Source organism: Phyllostomus discolor, chromosome 6, assembly GCF_004126475.2.
Source record: "Phyllostomus discolor isolate MPI-MPIP mPhyDis1 chromosome 6, mPhyDis1.pri.v3, whole genome shotgun sequence".
NCBI classification, from domain to species: Eukaryota; Metazoa; Chordata; class Mammalia; order Chiroptera; family Phyllostomidae; genus Phyllostomus; species Phyllostomus discolor.
This window is the reverse complement of record NC_040908.2, coordinates 110,000,970-110,025,323: the sequence shown is the minus strand read 5'-3', so window position 1 is coordinate 110,025,323 and position 24,354 is coordinate 110,000,970. Positions and strand designations below refer to the sequence as shown.

Below are 24,354 nucleotides of genomic sequence, written 5' to 3'. Positions count from 1 at the left end.
TCTAAAGTTGACATAATCACAACTTACTTTATACACTGTACAGTTAATTTATTTCCCCTCAATACAGACTTTAACTATTTCTCAGTATTATGCACTATGATAACCAGACCTCTGCTACTAGAGAATTTAGAAACAAGGAATTTAACACCTAACACATATAGTATGTAATATTTACAGTGGTTTTTTTTATTTAGTACTTCTGCTTCTCTATACCAACTACAGTAAGACTAAGAATAAAACAGGTGATTCTTTCATGCAATTATCTTAGTTTAGGTATGTAGGTAATAGCATATATATTTCCAAAATCCACATTCTGTCTTGAGATAGGTATCCGAAGAATCCCTCGAATTTTTTAGAGAATTTATGTTTCTGTTGTTTATAAAAATGCAATATAAATTTTAAAATGTCTAGACTAGTAACAAGGAAAACCACCTTTCTCCTTCCATTCTACAATACCAAGCTGTCACCAGTTTATGTTTTTGCTGTTGTACGAAGGCTCCTCAATAAGCCTTCTACACAATTAAATGCTACTACTTTTCAGGTACGATCCCTCCCTAAACCTGACAAATACTGGAGAACATCAGCTTTTGCTTTCACTGCAATACTGGATACCTTCCAAAAGAACTGGGATTGGCAGTTCTTTCTATTCCTTTCAAGTTCATTTCTCCCTAAAACTCTTCTCTTATGCATACTTATTTGATAGTCTGTCTAAGTGCTATTCATCTCCAATCTGCTTCAAATAGTAATAATGATGATGCTAATTTTACCAGCACAAAAGTTATGCTCCAGGCTCTCCTATCATCACTTCCATATGGCCCCATCTATTTCCATGTGCTAGGACTGAACTATAACTAGATAGTGACATCAGAATGAGCAAAGGATATAAATCAAATTCCAGATTTGATATGCACCATTATGACTTCAGGCATGTTAATTAGCCCCTCAGTTTCAATTTCTCCATTTTAAAAATAGGAATATTAATCATTGTTACAACAATCTATAGTAAAACACATATATTGTAAGCTTTAAAGCACAATTACCAATAATAGAAATTATTAGTTTTACTTAGGACCATATTTTATTGGTAAGTTTATCCCTCATTTTAGCAGACTATTCCTCCATCACTTTCCAGTACCACTTCAAACTTTATGAAACCACTTCAAACTCACTGACTTCTGCAAAATCTTCTTTAGAAGGTTCATAAACTCCAATTTCTTCAACTGGGAAGTGTTACCATAGTTACTTGCACTTGATCTGAAAAGTGTGGCAAAATCTTTATACATACAAATTTTTAAACATTTTGCAAAATTCTTTTAATCCTTAGTCATCTGATTATTTCAATAGCCTGTGACAAGCAAGGAGTGGTCTGTTATCTCCAAGGTAAAAACTTAAATGCAAAAGAGTAGCTGTGCTGGAACTAGATACTTTAAAACAATAATCTTTCCACTAGAGAGATGCCTAATGACATACAAGGTATACATATTTTCTCTCAATTCTCTATCTCTTCATTCCAAGTGGTCTGAGTCTTGGCATCAATTATTCTAAAATTCACACATTGTCCCTTTTTAGCCCTCACAAATCTAATTCCTAGAACAGACAGTAATCATCTCATGTCTGGTACAGTATATTCTGCTCATTAGCATCACCTTGATTCTGGCTACAATAAACTAAAGTTGACTAGATGTAGGAAGGCATATTATGCAATCCAAGTTCACAAGGAACAGGTTTCAGGAGTTTTGGGCATCTTCATCTCCAAGAACCTCAGAAATCACAAGATTTAATTTATATAGCAAAGTTTAAAAAAGGCAAGAATGTTATAAAAAACAAATTAAGTCAACTCACCAGATTTTAGGTGACTATATGATTTTACATGACAGAAATACAAAAAGTAGTTTTCCAGTCATCTGTCCCAAAGAAGTAATCATCCTAAGTAACAGCAAAATAGGTAAACTATGTTTAAAAAGACCTCAAAAAGCTAGACTACCTTCTGGATTGGTCACTGGCTAAGAGAACAAAACTCTGATAACAAAGTCAAAGAAAAAGCACTTCTAGGGTAAGTATACAGGCTCCAAAATAGAAAGCAGCTTAAGATTCTCTCTTAAAAGGTTTTTTTCCCCATAGGAAGAAATTACTTTCTCCCGCAGTTAGACAAGAGTGTCTCAGCCTCCTAAGCTACTTTATAAATAGCTTCTAATTTAGCTGCCAGTTACAAACTCTGTAACTAAATTTTAAGTCAGCAGGTTGTTCTTTACCAATATTCAGATGTGCTGTGCAGTGTTTCTGGCATGTGTTATAGATATCACCTGAAAGTAAAATTACCAATGCCTTGGTAAAGTCTGTCACCATTTCAAAACAATATGTTGCAAGAATATGAAGAACAAAAATAAATGAGTGTTTACACTGTACCAAATCTAAAATCTTACACGAATTAAAATGTAACACAAATTCCAAACCTGGTAACTACACAATTAACATTATTTCTGTAAAGAAAAGTTACAAAAGCTAATGTTGAGAAAAGAAAAAACAAAGAAGGAAATACTGCCAGCTAAACTGTAACTTCTCGGTCATTACACAGCTGGCTTTACTTCTAAAAGGAAATGTACAACTGGGAATAAGGATAATGTGGTTGTTTCTTCCCAATTTAAAAACAGAAGACAAAGTGATAATGTGAAGAACAAATAGATCTCTCCTTTAGTTTCATATCAAACAATCAAATGCAGCTATCCTATAATCCTCTTGAACATGCAGTTTTTAAATACGAATTTATTGCAGAGCAATCCATTTACCAACAATCATTTACAATGGCCTTATCTATCAAAACTAAACCAATTCCCCCAAGACAGCTCACCTGAAATTAAGCTAGGAACTACAATTATAAAATCAGTTTTATTTTCTGCTTGCCTAATATAAATGCTATACCTTTCCAAAATCCTGTCCCTCTCTTTCCAAAAATGCTATCTAAAAATAGCCCTGGCTGTTGTGGCTCAGTGGACTGTGAGTGTTGGACTGTGAACCAAAAGGTCACGGGTTCAATTCCCAGTCAGGGCACATGCCTGGGTTGCTGGTCAGGTTCCCAGTAGGGGGTGTGCAAGGGGCAACCACACATTAATGTTTCTCTCCCTCTCTTTCTCCCTCCCTTCCCCTCTCTCTGAAAAACATAAAAAAAAAAAACAAACCACAGACAAACTTAGCAGTTAAAAAAAGGTATCAACAACTTATAAAATAACTTTCCTAGGTAAAATTACATATTGAGTATGACTAAAGATTATTCTAAACTACACCAGTAAGTTGCTTATTCAATTTCACAAAAGGTAAAAAGACCAAAGAGAAAGACAGCTCACACTGTATGTGGCAAGTCAACTCAAAGCTTGCTACATGTACATATACTGCAAGTAAAAGCAAACTTTGTTTTTTGCTCTTAATAACTGCATGGGTAAACAAAAGGTTACAGGCCAAAAATGAGTAAGCAGTTACAATCAGAACTGACAGAGCCTTGGCCTATGACATAGTGCTAGCATTAACAAGTAGATATATGCATGACTATCCATCCAGTCAATGTATACATATACTTCAAGAGACACAGTCCTTCTAGAGCTTGCTTTGGCAGCACATACACTAAAACTGGAACAATAAAGGGAAGATTAGTATGGCCCTGTGCAAAGAAACACAGTCCTTCTAACAAGCAAACAATAATAATGCTTTGATTTCTATGATTCTATGAAATTAAAATAAGGGATAAAATGAGATTTGAGGCAATAATTCATAAATTCATCACTTAACCAAATAATTTTAAGATGATGTTACTGTGCAAATGAGCATATGGTGATGGATTAGTGATGCTCCATTATATAACTTCAACTGATCTCCCATTATGACCAACTGCCAACAAATGCAAGACAATTAGCCAGTCTAAGTCGCTTAATCTGTGATAACAGTTAAGGGACCACCACCATCATTCTTTTTCAAGAATCAAATTCATAATCCTGGCATGAACACATAAACTTATCAAGTGAACCAACTAACTAAAGACCAAGATCACGTGAATATTTCAAACTAGAGATAAATTCTATTCAAGAACTTCACACTTAAAAAATACAACAAAAAACTGTTAACCAAATAGTTCACCAGCCCAATATATAAAGTCCATTATCTTCATCAAAGATTTACTAAATATTTACTAAGAAACTATTATGCACCAGTGATTATTTTCTGGGTAACAGCGATACCAAGGTGAATAAAGCAGAGTCCCTGTTTTCAAAAGACACATGCACAAGATGATACAAAAGGAGGAAACCCCCCAAAACCAGAATTATCTTATGATGGGTGGTTCCCTTGTGGTACAGGTTTCACCCACTAGATGAGTGATCTAGGAACCCATCTGTTTCAATGTGCCAGCTGATGGTGGTGTAGGAAGCTGCATTCAGCTTCAGTAAAATTTTTTTTGAAAACTCTTTCAACACATTTGCCCATTTCATGATGGGTGATTTACAAGCACATCTGCCCACACCTGGCTGAGTGTTCTGCAGCTTTTTTCCAAAATGAGCATGACCCTCATGCCCCACCCTCCCTATTCACCTGATCTCACCCACAGCGATTTTTATTTTTTGGTTGGTTGGTTGTTTCCCCGATGAAAAAGTCCTCAAAGGGAAAACATTTTGCTGATGTGGAAAGAGGTGAAACAAACAAACAAAAAAAAAGGCAAAAGCACTTAAAGGCATCAAAATCAATGAGCTCAAAAACTGTTTTGGGCAGTGGATATGTGTACTGCATCAAATGGAGAGTACTTTGAAAGTGACTGAAGTTTAAACATGGAATACACAATTTTTTAAATAAATTCCAGGGTTTTCTGGGTCCCCCCACCTGTAAGAGAGTACAAAAGAGAAAAGAAAAAAGAAAACACCTCTGCAAAGTGATAGGGGAGCAATTTGATTACCAATGCTACCCATGGCTTGCCAGTGATGGCTCATTAAGGGGGGCAAGAGATGGAGCAATGGGTCCTGTCGTCCCTCACCAAACAAGGGCATCTGACACAAACATACATGCCCAAAGGAGACAAACCTGAAAGGAAGATAAATATCCTTTTGTCAACCTGGCTGACTTGAAGTGAAATATTCAGAAAAGCAAACATTTGGAACATGGTTAAAAAGGCTAATAATGTAAGTTCTGGCTGGGTGGCTCAGCTGGTTGGAGCATCGTCCCATACACCAAAAAGGATAACATCAAGTCTTTTACTATCAGTTACTTTTACATTTTATATCATTCACATTATCTCCAATGAAGACAGAACAAAACTCATTTTGTTGGCCATTTCCTCTTAAAACAAAATCACAAAAAACAATGCTGCTCCTTACTCCCAATGGCAGTAATATATGTAAGTTCAAATTGTTTTTCAAATAATGATGATATACTGGTCAATGGAATAGTCTAATAGAGAATGAAGCAACAGCTCACAGAGAAACTGTTCCTAATCTTATTTTCCAAAGCACCAAGCCAAGAACAAAAAGTTAAAAGGGCACAAATATAGCATCACAAAAGAGCAGAGAGGCAATTAACAAAATAAGCAATTTAAATGAGTAAGGGATTTTTTCCTAAACTCATATGGGGCTGGGGCCAGCACCCCATAGTCCAGTTGAGGGCTTATTCCTCTGAAATCATGTTAACGACTTAAGTACAAGAAGTTGCCATTTCCAAATGTAATCTTACACATTTACGGAAATTTTATTACTCAAAGAAACATTTTCTCCTAACTACATCCCATTGCCTAAAGGTTCTCTGTGAACTAGGAGTCTCCAAACTGACGGACTTCCACTCGAGGTCCTTAATCGACATTTAAATGCTAAAGTTATTCTCTATTTGCTTTTACTAGTAGTATCTCAGTTTATGGATCTGTATAACAGAGTTAATAAGACTACCTACTCAGTAAATTTTTGTAAGGATTAACTGTGTTAACACATGTCAAGAGCTCAAAGCAGAAAGGGTTCCTTAAATCTTAGCTATTATTCCCATCATGCCGATTGTGTTAAACAACACTAAGGACTGAAAAGTTTCCTTTAACATTTAAAGAAAATCTATCTTCAGGTCAAAATGAGATATGTATTATTTCTGTTCAGACTTTATAAAATTCCTGTGCAATCTATAGACTGAGAAATTTCCAAACCTTATATATTGCCAGTATTAATGCAGTCTATAATAATCAATATAAAAAACTTAAAGCAGCAAAGTTTAATTTTCAGCTTCAAGATCAACAAAACTCCTTGCCTTCCCTATTTTAACACTGGCAGCAGAAAATAAACATATAGCACAATTCTGAAAATCAGCTCTAACTATATGGTCCAACTTCACCTATAATAGCCAAAAGCTACCTGGATATGAGTGAGATACATCTAAAGGTCATATGATTAAAATCCATATTCTGTCCACAATCTAGCCCTCAGACAATTCCCCAATTGTATTACTATTACTACTTAAACACAACCTATCCTTCCCCTGGCCACAAAGCACCCTATTTATCCTCTACAGTTAAACACAAACTCCTTTGTTCCCCAGAGTTCCAGCCTTCCTACCTACAAATGTTTGCCCATACCCTTTCCTCCATCTAAAAAGCCTACTTCTCACTGATTATCATTTAAGCCCCAGTTCTCCCCCTTATCAAAAGCAGTATCTCTCCCCTCTGATTTTCAGTGAATATATCTCACATTTGCCTGGAAATATAGCTATCTGTATATGTCATCCTCCCTACTAGACTGAGGATGTGACCAGTGATTTCACTTTTGGATTTCTTAATCTTTCCCAAAACAGTAACTCTGTTATCATAAACACTCAATATGTAATTGTTAATGAGTACATTAATTTCCCCAAGACTAATACCTGTTTGGTAGAGATCCATCTTTAAACAGCTAAGAATAATTAATAATTAATGTATCCTTTGCAGATAAATAATGTCAATAGTTAAATCATAAAAATCAAACATACCCCCAAGAATTTTATTGATTTCAACTAGTTTACCAAACTTTTTCTAGTCATACTGATGATCAGATAAGATAGTTTAAAGTTTAAGTTCATTAATAAATTTGAAACTCAAAAAAAATTGATTTCCAGAGCAGCTCACAAAAGCCAGAAGATCATAGTACCTGATTTTATTTGTTCGGTGACCCAAAACTACCATGTATATCAATATTCAGAAGCTGAATTTCAGGTGCTAAAGCTTATCTAGTGCCCCACACAAATGGTAACAGAACTATGCATCTCTCCTTCCTATACCTTTCAGTAACCCTACCACGAATTACCTGGGAAAATGAAAGAGTACAAAACATAGGCACCTAAAGCTAGTAAAGCAGCTAATGAATGGGAGGAAAGAGGATTCTAAAATGAACATTTGAGAAACAGGGTTAAAGAGGCCAGTCTATTGACCCTTGTCCCTACAAGACACTTATAGGATTCCTCTCCAGCCTCATCAGTCCTTACTCCCATTAATACGTTGTATTCCACCATACAGCACTATGTAAAGTGTTTCCCAAACAAATCATAATGCTTCTTCTTGCCTCCATGTCATAGCATGTGCTAATTTAAGAGGAACTCTTTTGTCCATCTGGCAAAGCACTATTCATCCTTAAAATTCCTGTTACCTCCTCTATGAAGCCATCAATAACCTACTTCAAAATTAATTACTCCAGCCCGTAATGCTTTGATACTTTACGTAAAAAAGCATTATACATTTATTTCAACATATTCCAGTTATTTGTTAGAACATTCTCATTAGTAGGTCTCAAGTTCCTTTTAAGGTAAGAATCAAGTGTCATTCATCTTTACATTCTTGTCTTTCATCATTCTCCCTTACCACTCCACTTTCTGCTTCTGACCATTTTTGCCGGTACTGCTCCATGTTAAACAAAAGTCAATCTCAGAAACTTCCCCCCATTATTCTTGTTCACAGAACAAGAAAATTATTTTAATACAGTTTCCTAGAGAATTTTACTAAAATAACATGAAATAACAAATGATTTGGTCTTACAATTCTTTTTCCACTCAGGCCTTCTCCAAGAAAAATAGTCACACAAAGTGATAAACTCTTGGGTCTTTAGGTACACAAATGAATTAAGATTTATCTCTATTTAGTTTTCTAAAGAAAATTAATTTCAATTTGCAGAGGCAATTCACCAGAGTCCTAAGACCAGGATAGAAAGAGCATAAATAGCTAAAGTGGGTAGTAGGAAGAAGCCACCCAAGATCAATGCCCAGCTCCTTCAATACAGCATATTATAGTCACGTACTTAATTTCTGACTATATTTGAACTTTAAATGTTTTGTCAATGTCATATAACAAAACATACAAGTACTTAGCAAGCAAGGCCTTATCATTCTGCTATCAGATGTAGATAACACAGTCTATAATTCAGGACTCCCTGGAATTCACATTTAACCACTGACAAGCAAATAATAACCATAATAATAAGAGAAAGAAAGAAAAGCAGAAAACCCAAGATTTGACTAGCTAAACTTACTTGTTTTCAGTCAAATATACCAATAATAAGTATGTCATGAAAACAAAAAACATTTTAGGGTGTCAAACTGCCTTAATTTTACATAATCTAATTCTGGAAGCTTATTTCCCAACTTCCATAATTCCTCACGTTTTCAACCAATAAAAATTTAATTCATCATGAAAACACAAGTTCAAACAACCACTACTCACAGCAAAGACTATTACTCCAAAAGTAATCTTTCTCTTGCTTTATATAAAAAAATACTAAAAGACTGTGTGGTAATACATTAGAAACCACCCATGAAAATTTCATCCTCCTTCATTTGTTCAGCATCTTTTTATTATATACTTGCTATATGTTGTATTTAACATAGTAAACACACAAGAGCACTCTATAAGTAATTATAGAAGCTATAAATAACAACATATGAAAAGTATTATGAGGAAGTATGTAAGATATGGAAACATGCACACTATTCTGTGAACAAAAATAACTATTTGTTGATACTCATGCAACCACGCATTATCTCTTCACACATTTAAAAGACTATATTGATAATCTAAAAAAAAAGTTCTTTGGATTAGATTAAGTGGTCCATTTAGATGAAAGAATGTTTGACTCAAGCATTTCCATTTATCAGTCAATGAACAATAGGAAGTACTACAGACTGCCATCAGGAAAACTTTTTCTCCCTCACTAGTCTCTATTTCCGAATTACACAGAGATTATAGAGTTGTAGTCCATGTCAACCTCAAAGGAACAGGAAAAACAAAAATATCCTTATGCATCTCTTTGATAACTAGTAATGCTAAGCATTTTTTCATATGTCTCTGGGCCCTCTGTATGTCTTCCTGGGAGAAGTGTCTGTTCAGGTCTTTTGCCCATTTTTTTTATTGGGTTGTTTGTCTTCCTGGAGTGGACTCATGTGAGTTCTTTATATATTTTGGAGATCAAACCCTTGTCTGTGGTATCACTGGCAAATATGTTTTCCCATACAGTTGGTTCTCTTTTCATTTCAATGCTGTTTTCTTTAGCTGTGCAGAAGCTTTTTATTTTGATGAGGTCCCATTTGTTTATTCTTTCCTTTATGTCCCTTGCTCTAGGGGACATATAGGTTAAAATACTGCTGTGTGGAAAATCTAAGATTTTCCTGCCTATGTTTTCCTCTAGGACTTTAATGGTGTTATGACTTACATTTAAGTCTTTTGTCTACCTTTAAATAATTTTTGTGTATGGTGTAAGTTGGTGATCGAGTTTCATTTTTTTTTACATGTAGCTGTCCAGGTCTCCCAACACCATTTGTTGAAGAGGCTATTTTTACTCCATTTTATGCTTCTGCCCCTTCTGTCAAATATGAATTGACCATAGAGACTTGGGTTTATTTCTGGGCTCTCTATTCTGTTCCATTGGCCTATGTGTCTGTTCTTATGCCAGTACCAGGCTGTTTTGATTACAGTGGCCTTGTAATACAGTTTAATATCAGGTATTGTGATCCCTCCTACTTTGTTCTTCTTTCTCAAAATTGCTGCAGCTATTCAGGGTTGTTTATAGTTCCATGTAAATTTTTGAAATTTCAAACAACTGTTTCAGGTACATCATAAAGGTCTGCCAATCCTCTCCAGTATGAATACCACCTCCTATTTACTTTTTGCTATATACTTGAATTACAGTAAGATTTTTTTGCATATTAAATGTATTTAAAAGCTACATTTCTATTTGTTAAGTATTCATAAGATAACTACCTCTACTGCCAGCACATGAACTTTTTAAAGATACAAACCAGCCCTGGCTGGCGTAGCTCAGTGGATTGAGCGTGGGCTGCGAACCAAAGTGTCACAGGTTCGATTCCCAGCCAGGGTACATTCCTGGGTTGCAGGCCATAACGCCCAGCAACCGCACACTGATGTCTCTCTCTCTATCTCCCTCCCTTCCCTCTCCAAAAATAAATAAATAAAACCTTTAAAAAAAAAAAAAAAGATACAAACCAAGACCCTTGTTCTTAGAGCTTATAGTCACATGAGACTACCTGATTATTAATATACTTATTAATTATGTAATTAATCAGTAGAAACAGGTACATTAAAACATAGCAACCGAGTACACCCTATGAAGTCACATGTAAAGTATATCTGCAACCTTTAGTGAAACAAGTTTGGAAAGCACTTCTAGGGTCCTCAACCACTACTTGGAAGATGTGTCCCCTGAGCAAAATTACAATACTTTGGTTGGTTCCAAGTAGTAAGTTTATGACTATAAACACCAGAATGTTTTCAGAAATCACCTGCAATTCCAAATGTTCAGAGAAAACTTTTGGCTATTCCCACTAGCCCCTGGCATCAACTAATGGTCTAGGTTTAGTGTTTCAACTATCACAACTATCACTACTATCACTCCAGCCCTTGCTTCAAACTTGTAAGGCTTCATTCTAAGGATCACTTCTTCCCTTTTACTTTTGACTATCTATTAAATGTACTTTATCCCTCCTTACCTCTAAAGTTAAGTCTGCCATACATCTATTCTCTGGAGGCACAATACACATAGACTACAATGTGATAAGCACCTCCTGAAGCTGTAAAAGCACGCAGCCCTGATAAAAATTTCAAATCTATTTCTGGACCCTTTTTTAATTCTTAAAATTAATTTCTATAATACTTTCTAGAACATATCCTCAAAACATTCATTTTAATATAGTTTTCAAACTGAACATCTGCAACCCCCCCCCAACAATTTTTTCTTTTTTTGCTATAACAATGTTTTAGAACACACTACATAATAAGCTATGCAAAACCAGACCTCTTAATACCACATGTGTTTCATGAATGACATAGCAACTTATGTTTTTATCAGTGCTACCAATTGACTTCATATATATATTTGTAGCCATGTAATTACAACTAAGATAATCACCATAAAAATACTAAATGTCAGAATAGATCTCTATGCAAGGTCTGTAAGTTATTCATAGAAAAGTCTGAGCTGTGAAAGGAGATTACAAGTAATCATTCAATATTTACTGAGCACCCACAGGATTACTGATTAGGTATCGTGGGAAGGAATATAAAACAGTACAAAGAGAATAGTTCCTATTCCAGAAAAAGCATACATGAACCCAAAATATGTATAAAAGTATGATATTAACTACAGTTAAACAAAATTATAAACTTTAAATAGTGACAATAATGTTTGAATGATAAGACCAGTGGGAGTTATTCAGTAATGAAAGAGGTTACTATAAATATGAATGTCAACAAAAGCAAGTTAATTTAAAGGAAGGATGGATCTGTTCTGACAGAGAGAGATGAAGATATTTGAGGATAAATAATGGTACATGCAAAATAGAAATTTTGAGGCTGAAAAAAATGGTACATGCAAAGTCTAATAGTTCAGGGATCAAGCACTTATTGAGACAACTGACAGACACCTAACATGCTTGGCTGAAAAGAAGTAACTGAAGATGTTAAAAAAAAAAAGTGAGAAAGGAAAAATGAATCAAGAGTCCCAAATAATGGTAAGTTTTATTGAAGCCTTTTAGGGGGAAAAAAAAGACATTCAAGTTAGACTCTTTTTGCCTCCAGTAGTCCCCTTTCCAAGTCACACAGCACATTCTTTCCAATATACTTAATGTATGACATAATCAACGGATTATGCCACATCTCCTGCTTAAAGTCCTCCAATGGTTGGGTCACTGTAAATCACCAAATCAAATCCAAAATTACTGAGAATTTAAAGGACATCTTAAAACTAGTTCCTCTCAAAGAATCCTCTTCTCCCCTCTAATACACGCTCTTCCTTAGTTGCATTTTTTAGTCTTGGGACTTTCACAATGTTAAAAATTGAGGACCCCCCAAATTTTTTGTTATGTGGTTTTCCTCTATTGATATTTACCACTAGAGATTAAGAAAATTTAAAATACTTATTAATTCATTTTTAAAAGCTCTATGTTAATATTTCCCATGAAAATAACTGTATTTTCCAAAATAAAAATTCAGAATAAGGTCATTTAGAACATTTGCAAATCTCTTTATTATCTGGCTTAATGGGAAACAGTTTGATTTTCATTATCTGCTACTGCATCCAATCTGTTGCAATATCATACCACACAGCCTCTGGAAAACACTACTGTACACTCATGAAAGAATGAAAATAGAAAAGGCAAATAATATCTCAGTATATAAATATACTTAGTTTTTAACTCAAAATATAGTGAAAAAGCTTTGGAGACTCCCAGGAGTCCTAGGACCACACTTTAAGGCACTGCCATGAATAAATGAAAATGGTTTATTCATTTCTTGGAATAGAAAAGTACTAAATAAGAAGTCATACTAAAATGAAAGCACAGACCTGATGCTAGACTACCTAGGTTGAAATCCCAATTCTCCTCTTTCTGGCTGTGTGACCATGGCAAATTAGTAAAATGGTGATAATAAAATCTCTCACACAAAGTTACTGAAAGAAATAAGCTAGTTAATAAATGTAAAGTGATCAGTATGGTTGAATACCCCACACAAAATAAGCACAAATAAACATTTGTTAAATAAACATAAAATCAATCTAGGTATACGCATAAAGAACAAAGTCTAGCTGTATTTCTACTACATTCCAATATAATAAGAAATCCTTACTATCGTGGTAATCTGAAAACTACAACTCTGAAATATTTCATACAAAAATTTAGGTTCATCAAAATTTCCTTTTAAAGGAATATCATTAGTAAAATCTAATCGCCCAGAAACTCTTCTCCTTGAAAAGAACCATATGCACAATAAACATACAAGATTTTTAAAAAGTCAAATCCAAAAATTTCAAATCTCTAGAGAAATGTATATATAAAGCAGCTTAACTGGGAACATACTGAAACAGAACACAAAGTAACGGAAATGCCACTTCAGCCACAAAAAAGAAAAGGAACAGCAAATACTAAAAGCCTTTAGTCGAAAATGTAACCCTACTTCTTCTCAGTAGGGCTCTAACACCTTGCCAAGAAGCCCTTAAGTTTATTTTTCTTCTTTGATCTTAAGGGAGAAATCATGGAATTAAGCACTTTGGAAGACAAGAAAAGAAAACAGAAGTGACTTTCTCTGCGTTATGGTGAAATTTCACATAAAATATCAAAAAGATAATCAGGTTCAAAATAAACAATTTAAAGCAATTCCGACAATTAAAATGGATTTTTAACAATATACTTTTAAAATATCTAGTATTTTATACAAATGATTCACAAATCAAATGAAAACAAAAAAGTCGAGTCATGTTAAGTTTCATTTTTTCACCCAGTACTTGTAAATTAAACTCAAAGACACCTTAAAAAATGATTCAGAGATTCAGATATATAAAACATATAGTAAACATAAAAAGCATTGCTACAAAAATAAAAAATGTGAAGTCTAATAGTATTTAAGTATATTTTATCAATTATGCTATTACAGTTGTCCTATTTTTTTCTTCCCTTTATTCCTCTTCCTCTGATATCCCCCATCCCATAAACATCCTCCTACCCTTAGTTCATGTCCATGGGTTGTACATATTAGTTCTTTAGCTTCTCCATTTCCCATACTATTCTTAACCTCCCCATGTCTATTTTGTACCTTCCCTTTATGCTTCTTATTCCCTGTACCTTTTCCCCCCTCCCCGCTGATAACCATCCATGTGATCTCCATTTCCATGATTCTATTCCTATTCTAGTTGTTTGCTCAGATTTTGTTATTTTAGGATCTGCTGTTGATAGTTGTGCGTTTGTTGTCATTTTATTGTTCATTGTTTTTGATCTTCTATTTTTTAGGTAAGTCCCTTTAACATTTCATATAATAAGGGCTTGGTGATGATAAACTCCTTTAACTTGATTTTATCTGGGAAGCACTTTACCTGCCCTTCCATTCTAAATGATAGCTTTGCTGGATAGAGTAACCCAGGTGTAGGTTCTTGCTTTTCATGACTTTGAATACTCCTTTCTAGCCCCTTCTTGCCGGTAAGGTTTCTTTTGAGAAATCAGCTGACAGTCTTACGGGAACTCCTTTGTAGGTTAACTGTCTCCTTATCTCTTGCTGCTCTTAGGATTTTCTCTTTGTCTTTCATCTTGGGTAATTTAAGGTTGATGTGCCTTGGTGTGTTCTTTTCTCTTCCTCCTTTTAAGGTTCTCTTCTCATCTTCAATCTTTGACAATTTAATTATGATGTGTCTTGGTGTGTTCTTGTTTGGGTCCAAGTTGTTTGTGACTCTCTGAGCATCCTGGACTTGTATGCCTATTTCCTTTGTCTCATTGGGGAAGTTTTCTTTACTTTTTCAAGTAAGTTTTCAATTTCTTGCTATTCCTCCTCTCCTTCTGGCACGCCTATGACTTGGATGTTAGAAAGTTTAAAGTTGTCCCACATGTTCCTCAACCTCTCCTCATTTTTTTTTGAATTCTTGTTTCTTTATTGTTCCAGTTGAATGTTTATTTCTTACTTTTGTTCCAAATCACCGATTTGAGTCCCATTTTCCTTCCTTTCACTGTTGGTTCCCTGTATATTTTTCTTTATTTCACTGCATAGCCTTCACTTCTTCCCCTATTTTCGTCGATACTCAATCATTTCTGTGAGCATCCTTATTACCAGTGTTTTGAACTCTGCATCTGATAGGTTTGCTATCTCCTCGCCACTTAGTTCTTTTTCTGGAGTTTTGATCTGTTTTGTCATTTGGACCATATTTCTTTGTGTCAGTGCGTCTGTCACATTGTAAGGGGCAGAGCCTTGGGTATTCGTCAGGGCGGACGACTCACTTCTCTAGGTGGTGGTTCTGCATGTGGGGGAGGTCAGAGAGGGAACAACGCTGCTTGCGCAGCTCTCACCCTGCTTTCAAGAGACTGCAGTTTCTCCTGTTGTCACAACCCCTACAGATTTTTACAGCTGGACGTTCTGAGGCTTTAGCCAGTGCTGGAACCCTGGTTTGTGCAGTCTGTCTCATTCCTAAGTTGTTCTTCCCAGTTCATCTTCTTGCAATGTGGGATCACCCAGACCACCAGCCGCTGCCTCACCATGCATCTTCTCTGCCCCAGCTGCCCATTTCTGCCCCTCCTACCAGTCTGGATGAATGTTTCTTATTTAACTGCTTGCTTGTTTGACTTACATACAAGTCGATTTTCTGGCAGTTCTGGTTGTTTTCTGTTTTTAAATTGGTTGTTCCCTTCTTTTGGTTGTGCAAGGAGGCCAAGCTTATCTACCTATACCTCCATCTTGGCTGGAACCCTCTTAATCTGATAGTATTTCTTAACACAAGTCCACCAGTGAAGCCTAATTACTTCACAAAGATATATTTTAGAATTTGCTAACTATAAATTAGACAGGTACCAAAATGGCTACGTCAGGTTCTCTTCAGAGTTTCTCTTTTAAAGTAATTATTCAGAAATATAATTAGATATATCAAGGAGAAAAACACTTTACATTTATGGAGTTCTACATATCTCAGGCAAATGACATATGTCATTTGATGTAATCAAATCTTATCATTGACTCCACCTTCACTGGAGTGACCTTAGCACCTTCATTGACTCCATCACCATTTTCTGTATTTCAGAACTATTAAAAACTAAATGACAGAATAGGTCAAATAATGATAATAAATATCTTCCTCAAATGCATCTTCTTGCAAATCAAGTCCTGGTTACCGAATACTTTCTTGACAATATGCACACAAAGCAACCACTGGATATCCTTAAGACATTAGAAATCAAGGCATCTGCTTAAAAAGGTAATTACTTCAAGTATATTTCTTCTTTTTAATATATTTTATTGATTATGCTATTACAGTTGTCCCATTTCCCCCTTCTCTCCCCTCCCCCCTGTACCCCCTCTCCCACCCACATTCCCCCCCTTTAGTTCATGTCCATGTGTCATGAGTTTTTTAGCTTCTACATTTCCCGTACTATTCTTGCCCTCCCCCTATCTATTTTCAACCTACATTCTATGCTACTTAATCTCTATACTTTTTCACCCTCTCTCCTCCTCCCACCTCCCTGTTGCTAACCCTCCATGTGACCTCCATTTCTGTGGTTCTGTTCCTGTTCTAGTTGTTTACTTAGTTTCTTTTGGTTTTGCTTTAGGTGTGGCTGCTAATAATTGTGAGTTTGCTGTCCTTTTACTATACATGTTTTTTCTTTATCTTCTTTTCTTAGATAAGTCCCTTTAGCATTTCATAAAACAAGGGCTTGGTAATGAACTCCTTTAACTTGACCTTATGTGAAAAGCACTTTATCTGCCCTTCCATTCTAAATGAGAGCTTTGCTGGATATAGGTCCTTGTCTTTCATAACTTGGAATATTTCTTTCCAGCCCCTTCTTGCCTGTAAGGTCTCTTTGGAGAAATCAGCTGACAGTCTGATGGGAACTCCTTTGTAGGTGACTGTCCCCTTATCTCTTGCTGCTTCTAGGATTCTCTCCTTCGTTTTTACCTTGACTAATGTAATTATGATGTGCCTTGGTGTGTTTCTTCTTGGGTCCAACTTCTTTGGGGTTCTCTGAGCTTCTTGGATTTCTTGGAAGACTATTTCTTTTGCCAGATTGGGGAAGTTCTCCTTTATTATTTGTTCAAATACATGCTCATTTTGTTGCTTTTCCCCTTCCCCTTCTGGTACCCCTATAATTCGGATGTTGGAACATTTAAAGGTGTCCTGGATGCTCTTAAGCTTCTTCTCGTTTTTTTGAATTCTTATTTCATTATGCTTTCCTGCTTGGTTGATTCTATCTTCCTTCTGGTCCACTGTATTGTTTTGAGACTCAGTTTCCTTCCTTTACTATTGGCTCTCCTCCGTATATCTTCCTGCATCTCTTTTATGGTAACCTGCATCTTTTCATCTAATTTGCGCCCAAAATCAACCAATTCCATAAGCTTTCTGATCACCAGTGTTTTGAACTGTGCATCTGATAGATTGGCTATTTCTTGGTCTCTCAAAAGGATGAGTCCTGGGGGACTCATCTGCTCTGTTGAAAACATATTTTTCCCCTGTCTCTCTTTTTTTTTTCCGGTCTAGTTGCTCTTGTTACGGTGGGGGGCAGAGCCTTAGGTGTTCACCAGGGCTGGGCACCCCAGTCGCTAGATTGTGACGTTATATGTGGAGGCGGGAGCGGGGACGGGAGGGAACAATGGCAATAGTTCCATTCTCCTGGGCTCAGACCCTTCTCTGGGATCCTGGGCTGCGAGCTCTGCCCTGGTCCACAACTGCCGCCTCACTGGGTCCGCCAGCCGCAGCTTGCATACTCAGGGATCACCGCTGCGTTCTTGCGCCCCGGATGGCTGTCACGCCAAATTTTCCCCAACCTCCGGGCGCCACCGACCCACGCCAGCCGCGCACCCACCCGGCTCGTATTCTCCTACCAGTCTGGATGTATGGGTCTACTTCAACTTCTTGGCTGTCCGACTTCCATTCTGATAAATCCTCTGTCAGTTCTGGGTGTTATTCTGTTTGTAAATTACTGTTGTTCTAATCTTGGTTGTGCGAGGAGGTACGGTGCATCCACCTATTCCTCCTTCTTGCCGGAAGTCCATGTACATTTCAATATCTTATATTTTCCTTTTTTAAATAAATACTTGTGAAAAATAAATACTTGTAAAAAATAATTTTTTTTGTTTTCTAATTTTATTGTATTTTTTTCTATGTATCTTCAATGGTTACGCAAGCCACTAATTTAAATACAATTCATCTTGCATATATTCAAAAGACCACAAACACTTACTTTTGAAAAAAAAAATTCCACAATTAAAATTAGGTAGGGCTAGATCCACACACATACCTATTCTGTATCTACCACAGAGATATGATTATAATAAATCAGGGTTGTCAAACTATTTTCACTGGGGGCCACATCAGCCATGTGGCTGCTTTCAAAGGGCCAAAAGTAATTTTAGGACTGTATAAATGTAACTACTCCTTAACTAGGGGCAAGGAGCTGAGTGCTGCCACTGGGTAGAAACAAGGTGATGGGCTGAATAATACAAGGTGGAGGGCTGGATTTGGCCCACCGGCCTTGTGTTTGCCACCTTTATAACAGATGTTTAATAAGAATATGATTTTGTCATAGAGAATATAAGGTAGATGGTAGCATGAATGACATTCCTGAATATTAATTGGGAAATATATGGTTAAAAAAGTGAAGCCATTATAGTCATTAACGTAAATGTTACATTCCAGTGAAACATGTCACAATGTAAGTGCCCAAGGACAGTAAATTAAATATAAAGAAGATTATTCATATAAAAAATAAGACTAAAGGTTGTTAAATAAAAATTTTTTAACTAAGAATTTATAAATTTAAAAATTGTGCTTGTCTATACTTCGATCATTATGGATGTTTTAAGCATTCTATGCCTTCTTTAAATGGAGTTAGAGACTACTTTCTATACACACAGTTTGCCTCTCCCACAATTGACAAGGTTAAATTAGATAATGGTTAATAAGTTCCTGGCAAATTGAAGTCCTTAAAATTTATGTTTGAACTCTTGTGGGCTGCTAGTCTTCTACTTTGATCATGGCCACAAGAGCCCTGGACTTAAATGTAAATCATGTTCAATCATGCTCATTTTTACAAGTATGTTTCAAGTCTGACAACTCTATTCATACTAGAGTCACACTAAGTAACACTACTATCTATTGACACCTATAAGCAAAGCAAACGATCTTTCTTAAGCAAGTATATGACCATTGTTAATAAAACGAGAACAGTTTGTGTGACATCAATGTAACCTGGCAGCCAAAGAGAATGGGCTGGAATGCTCATGTGTGAACCATTACAACTTCACTGTACTAGTCAGCGGGAGCTGAGGACGCTGGTGAGTGAGCATATGTACTGTGTGGCCACCACATTCAAAATGACCAAGCAAGTAGAGCAATGAATCTGCATCAAATTTTGCATTAAGCTTGAGCATTCCTCCACAGAAACTACTCAGATGATTCAAAAGGCCACAACTATGGGCAACTGGTGATTGGCAGGCAGCTTTATCATGCCAACACTATATCTGGTGCAGTTTTTTAGCAAAACATCAAATCACCCAGGTAACTCAGCCACTCTACAGCCCAGATTTGGCACCCTTCGACTTCTGGCTTTTCCCAAATCTAAAATCACCTTTGAAAGGGAAGAGATTTCAGACCCTTAATGAGACTCAGGAAAATACAACGGGGCCACTGATGGCAAGTGGGAGAACTGTGTGAGATCCCAAGGCGCCTACTTTGAAGGAGACTGAGACATCATTGTCCTATGCGCAGTGTTTCTTTTCTCTTTTATCTTCTTCAATAAATGTCTCTCTTTTGCATAATACATTGCTGTATGCTTCCCAGACAGACCTTGTAAAATACAGCATCAATTAAGCCCTTAATTCATCAATTATAATAATCACTTCCCAATATGAAAGATCTTAGGGAAGAACATAGAACTACACCCACACTCTAAAGTCTAAGAGGGGAAAAGTCCTAAGCATCTTTTTGTTAAAAACATCTAAAAAATGACACTATTAAAATAAATAAATAATGAAATAGTTTTCATTAGGTTCAAGGAAGTAGGCAATAGTTTGGGCAGACATTGAAAGATGCAACAAAACTCAGCTTTCACAAGAAAGAAAACTTCCTGTAAGAGGAAAAATCATCCCGACATTAAAACCTAAAATGCATGGTGTCAAGACCCAGAACTGTGATAGCCTTTTCAATTTTCTCAAAGTACATTAAAGTGTATATGAAAGGTGTTTAGAAAAACCACTCACTGGTTGACTAAAAGTTATTTCATTAGTGAAAACTGGCTAGAAATGCATTTTAAACAACGTAGGAAAAATATTATCACTATATTTTAAAAACCTCACTGAGAAGAAATAACAGTAGGGGATCCTTATTTATATGAAATTTTTTTGAAAAAATCAAACATTACCAGTAATACTCAAGTTCCAAATAAGTGGGAGTTTATAAACACAAGTGGTAGAGAAAAAGAACTACAAACATGAGAGTACCCTACAAACTTAATCCCAACTAGCATCTGCAATAGCTTCTATTACAAGAGGAAAGGTTAACATTCATAAATCCCCAAGTAAGTATCACCATCCTAACCTTACCTAGTCTATTTTTCTAACCTTCTTAGCAATATATTTAAAGGAACTGCTAAATTTGAAATGACAAAAAACCTTTATAAGAACCTTTAAAAGCTTTATCTATTCCTGTTATAATTTATTATTTTGAAGGGAAGAGGACAATACATAGTTCACAGTTACAAGTAATTTCTTCACATCCCCATCACTAAAAAGAAAAATAAAAAACAATAAAAGAATTAACACAGTGTTACAGCATACCGTAAGGTTGGGTAGAGCAAGCCAAGTAGTCATTTTAAGAGATACAAACAGTACAAATGTCTACTCCAAATATCAGATAATAAAAAGAAATCACTTACAGTTTCACTGCTTTTTAATTAAATTGTGTATTACAATGTCACCATTTAAATATAGTCTGCATTCTCTACACAGGCAAGGACTGATAGTTAAAAAGCAGCTTGCATGACTTGTGCACCACAGAAAAGAACCAAGCTGTAATGATACATGTATTTTTTTACTTTTCCAGCAAAGGAACCAGTTACAATGAATAATGGGTTTGTCTGTAGCAATAACTTGTTTTAGCAGTACTTCATGAGCAAAGTATTCTTGGAAGAATTCACATTTTGTACATTTTTTTTTAAGTTCAAGCCTTACAGCCAAAGTCCAAATAAGAAATCAAAACGGTACTCCTGTCAGTAAATTTCCTTTAAGGACATGCACACTCTTGCTTCAATCAGTAAAGCAAAGTAACTTTCATGCAGGATTAAGTCAGTCAGGGTAGTAAAAAAGGAACTTCTCATAGCACCTATTTCCCTATTTTGCCCCCAAAAGTTTCAGGTCAAAACTCCACTGAGTCAAAGCTTGAGTAATCCACTGAGCTTTGTACCATGACGTAAAGGAGTGGAAAGAAAAAGGAGGATATTACAGGTAGCTTCCAGGTTTGGAAAAAGTTGGGAGGAGTTAGGTCTAGTGGTTGTACGTAAGTTAGTGAATGGAGATATATTACGCCGCGTAAGGAAGGCTAGTCCCCCAAAAGATACCTAGTATAAAATTAAAATGAAGTCCAAGCTCAAATATCATCAAATATTTTTATCAGTTTTTAAAGACATGTATGTTATTTGTAGGTTTGACTATTAATCCATTTTGAATTCCAAAAGTCTGCTTCATACTCAAGCCCCTAAATTCAAGCTGCCAGGTTTAACAGTTCCAGGAATCGATACCGGTATTAGCAAACCTTTTCCCATATCCCCATTAGCGCGCGCGCACACACACACAGAAACACACACAGAAACACACACACACACACACACACACACAGGCGGGGGGGGGGGGGGGGGACGGGGGGAGGGGGTTGCCTGACATTCACAACTTACTCCAATCCAAAAAAAGGAAAATACAATGATTAAATTCCACCAGAGGCAATTAAAAATCCCAACTTTCCACAAAGCTTTCCCTAAACCAAACGGAATCCCTTTATTTCCACCTCAACGAAGAAAGTAACCTGGTATTAAAGTCGGGTATTGAGCATGATATTTAAAATAAAGGAGACGGAGAAATTTAACTGAAACTACAGAGGCAAAGTAACACAAGTGTGGGTTGCAAAGGTGGGAGAGCAACCCAGGAAGGGACAGAAGAGGCTACTGGACCAAACGAAGTGGGAATCCCTTGAAGGGAGGCAGCCCTCAGGGTTGAGAAGAAAAAGGGATACGGGTTCAAGCCAGCAGGCGTTTACGGAAACCCGAAGAAGGCTAATGGGAAACAATGGGACGGTGAGACCGGGAGCAAGCGGGGAGACGCTCAGGAAAGGGCAACTAGGGTGGGATGAAAGGGAAGCCTGCAGTACACGGAGTAAGCAAGGAGGTGAGAGGCCAGGTGGCGAGGCACGTTGGGGCACCGTGGCGCACGGTCAGAGAAGCTAGGGTCCCCTAGGAACCCGGAGGGGAGTGGCTTGTCAGGGATTTTTAGACAGGGAACGGAAACCTTGAAGGCAGGTGTAATGGAAGGAAAATACAGCTCCAATAAGCTCAGGACCCGCCGTGCCAGACAAGACGCAGGGAGGGGAAAGGCAGCTAAAACAGGGGTAAGAAATGAGATGGAGAGAAAGACACGAGTCGCGGCGCCGCCGTCGGCTTCACTCACAGTCCAGGTGCTTTTTCTTGGGCCCCATGATCTCGTGGGTCGTGGCCTTGCATACTGTCTTGGATACGGCAGAGCCTGTGACACTGTGCTGGGCAGCGGTGATACGGTCCGTCAAGCTCTGGCCGGACATCTCTGCGGCTTTTCCGCCACCCTTCCCGTTCCGCAGCCGGCGGGGACTGGGACCCCCAAGCGCCGGAGGACCCCCACCCCCCACCGCACCCCCTACCCTCACCGGCTCCTTCTCCGCCCGCCGGCCTGGGGCGGGGCTCAAGGCCGCGCGCTGCCACCCAGGCCGGAAAGAACCGGTTCGTGTCACCCGCGGGGTCAGGCACGGTGCCGGGTGCTCCCCAGCCCCCGCCTCACTTCAGCCCACCCCTCCCCTGGTCAGCTGGAGCCCGGCAGAGTAAGAGGGACAGGCAGCTGCAGGAAAATGGCGGCGCCAGGCTCCACCTCGGAGCTTTCCGGGCTGCCCCGCGTCACGTGACTCGAGTCCCGCCCCTCCTCCTTCTCCCGCCCCTTTTCCTTCTCTTTCCTTTTAGACGCCCGCCCTCCCTCGCTCAGCGAGGGAAGAGCGGGGCGGTGCCCGCTTGTAACGTGCTGGAACCCGCCCCGCGGGCGCAACAAGAGGGCCGCCCGAGGCGGGGGGCGGGGAGTGCGGGGCCGGCCGCGTCACGTGATACTCTTTGCCAACAAGTCGCCGGAGGATGAGTCCGCTGGGGTCACAGAGAGGGGGCGGGGCAGGGCGGGGGGAGGGGCGTGGAGTTCGCTGCTCTGGGGGTCGGCCACTCCCCTTTCCTACTCCACTGCAAGGTTGTCCTAGTGGCTATGGTTGAAACCAGTATCTTGACAAAGAGGAGGTGCAGCTGCCTTCATAGCACCTCGGAAGGAAGGAGATGTTAGACTTCTGGTTTCCCAGGCTTCCCTAGCATAATCAGGAATGTGTTAAGGAATGCACCCCCACCTCCAGGCCATCCTCCTGCCTAAGGAAAAGGAAATGGACTGCAGTGGACCCATTTTCTGAGCCTGCCCCAGGCCTCTCCCTATAGAAGCGCTCCCAGCTTACTAACAACTCCAGGAGGGTTGGGTTTTCTTCCCCTTTACTTGGGCGGCTTGGAAATGTCACCTGTTTTTGTTTGTCTCTGAAAACTCGACACGTTGCTGCCTGTCTAAATTTAGAATACTAACCAGCCACTATTCTTTCTCTAGGGCGTCAAACAGGACAGGAAACACATAGTTTCACTGGAATTTGGAAAAGGAAGAAGTAGGATGATGTCAACCACAGATTAGCTTTAACCCTGTAAGGTTAACTGATGGCGGTGATTAAAGATCCAGACCACAGAAGGAAGTGAGAAGTCCCATTCAAAAACAGACATCACTATCTGCCATCTCCCCTGGTTTATTTAATCTTTCTCCCCTTTTCTCTTGTGTAAACCAGATTTTTTAGGGAAAGAAGACATTGACACGACCCTGGAGACATTTCAGAGGAATCGTGACATCCTATGAATCTTCTATGAGATACAGATCTATTTCACAAAGAGTTTTAAAATGTTATTAGGGCAGGTTTTAGGGCAGGTTTGTTATTAGGGCCACATTTAACCCAGGTTTTGGGATGTTTTAAACTCTATATGAATGTTAAATTACCACAACAGTCCTATGTAATCCTGCTAGTTTCAAATGAAATGCTAACATACTCAGAA

At 37.8% G+C, this 24,354-nt stretch overlaps 1 protein-coding gene and 1 non-coding gene across 2 annotated transcripts in view; one reads left to right on the top strand and one right to left on the bottom strand.

The window, feature by feature from the left end:
* PICALM (phosphatidylinositol binding clathrin assembly protein) overlaps positions 1-23,132 on the bottom strand; it is a 121,384-nt gene extending 98,252 nt beyond the window's left edge. The window contains 1 exon segment of the mRNA XM_028516644.2: positions 22,658-23,132. Within this exon segment, the coding sequence (XP_028372445.1) occupies positions 22,658-22,787 (130 nt within the window). The 5' untranslated portion in view covers positions 22,788-23,132.
* LOC114501119 lies at positions 3,596-3,697 on the top strand. The gene has a single exon (XR_003684886.1). It is a non-coding gene; the product is annotated as a U6 spliceosomal RNA (small nuclear RNA).
* Positions 23,133-24,354: the final 1,222 nt, after the last annotated feature.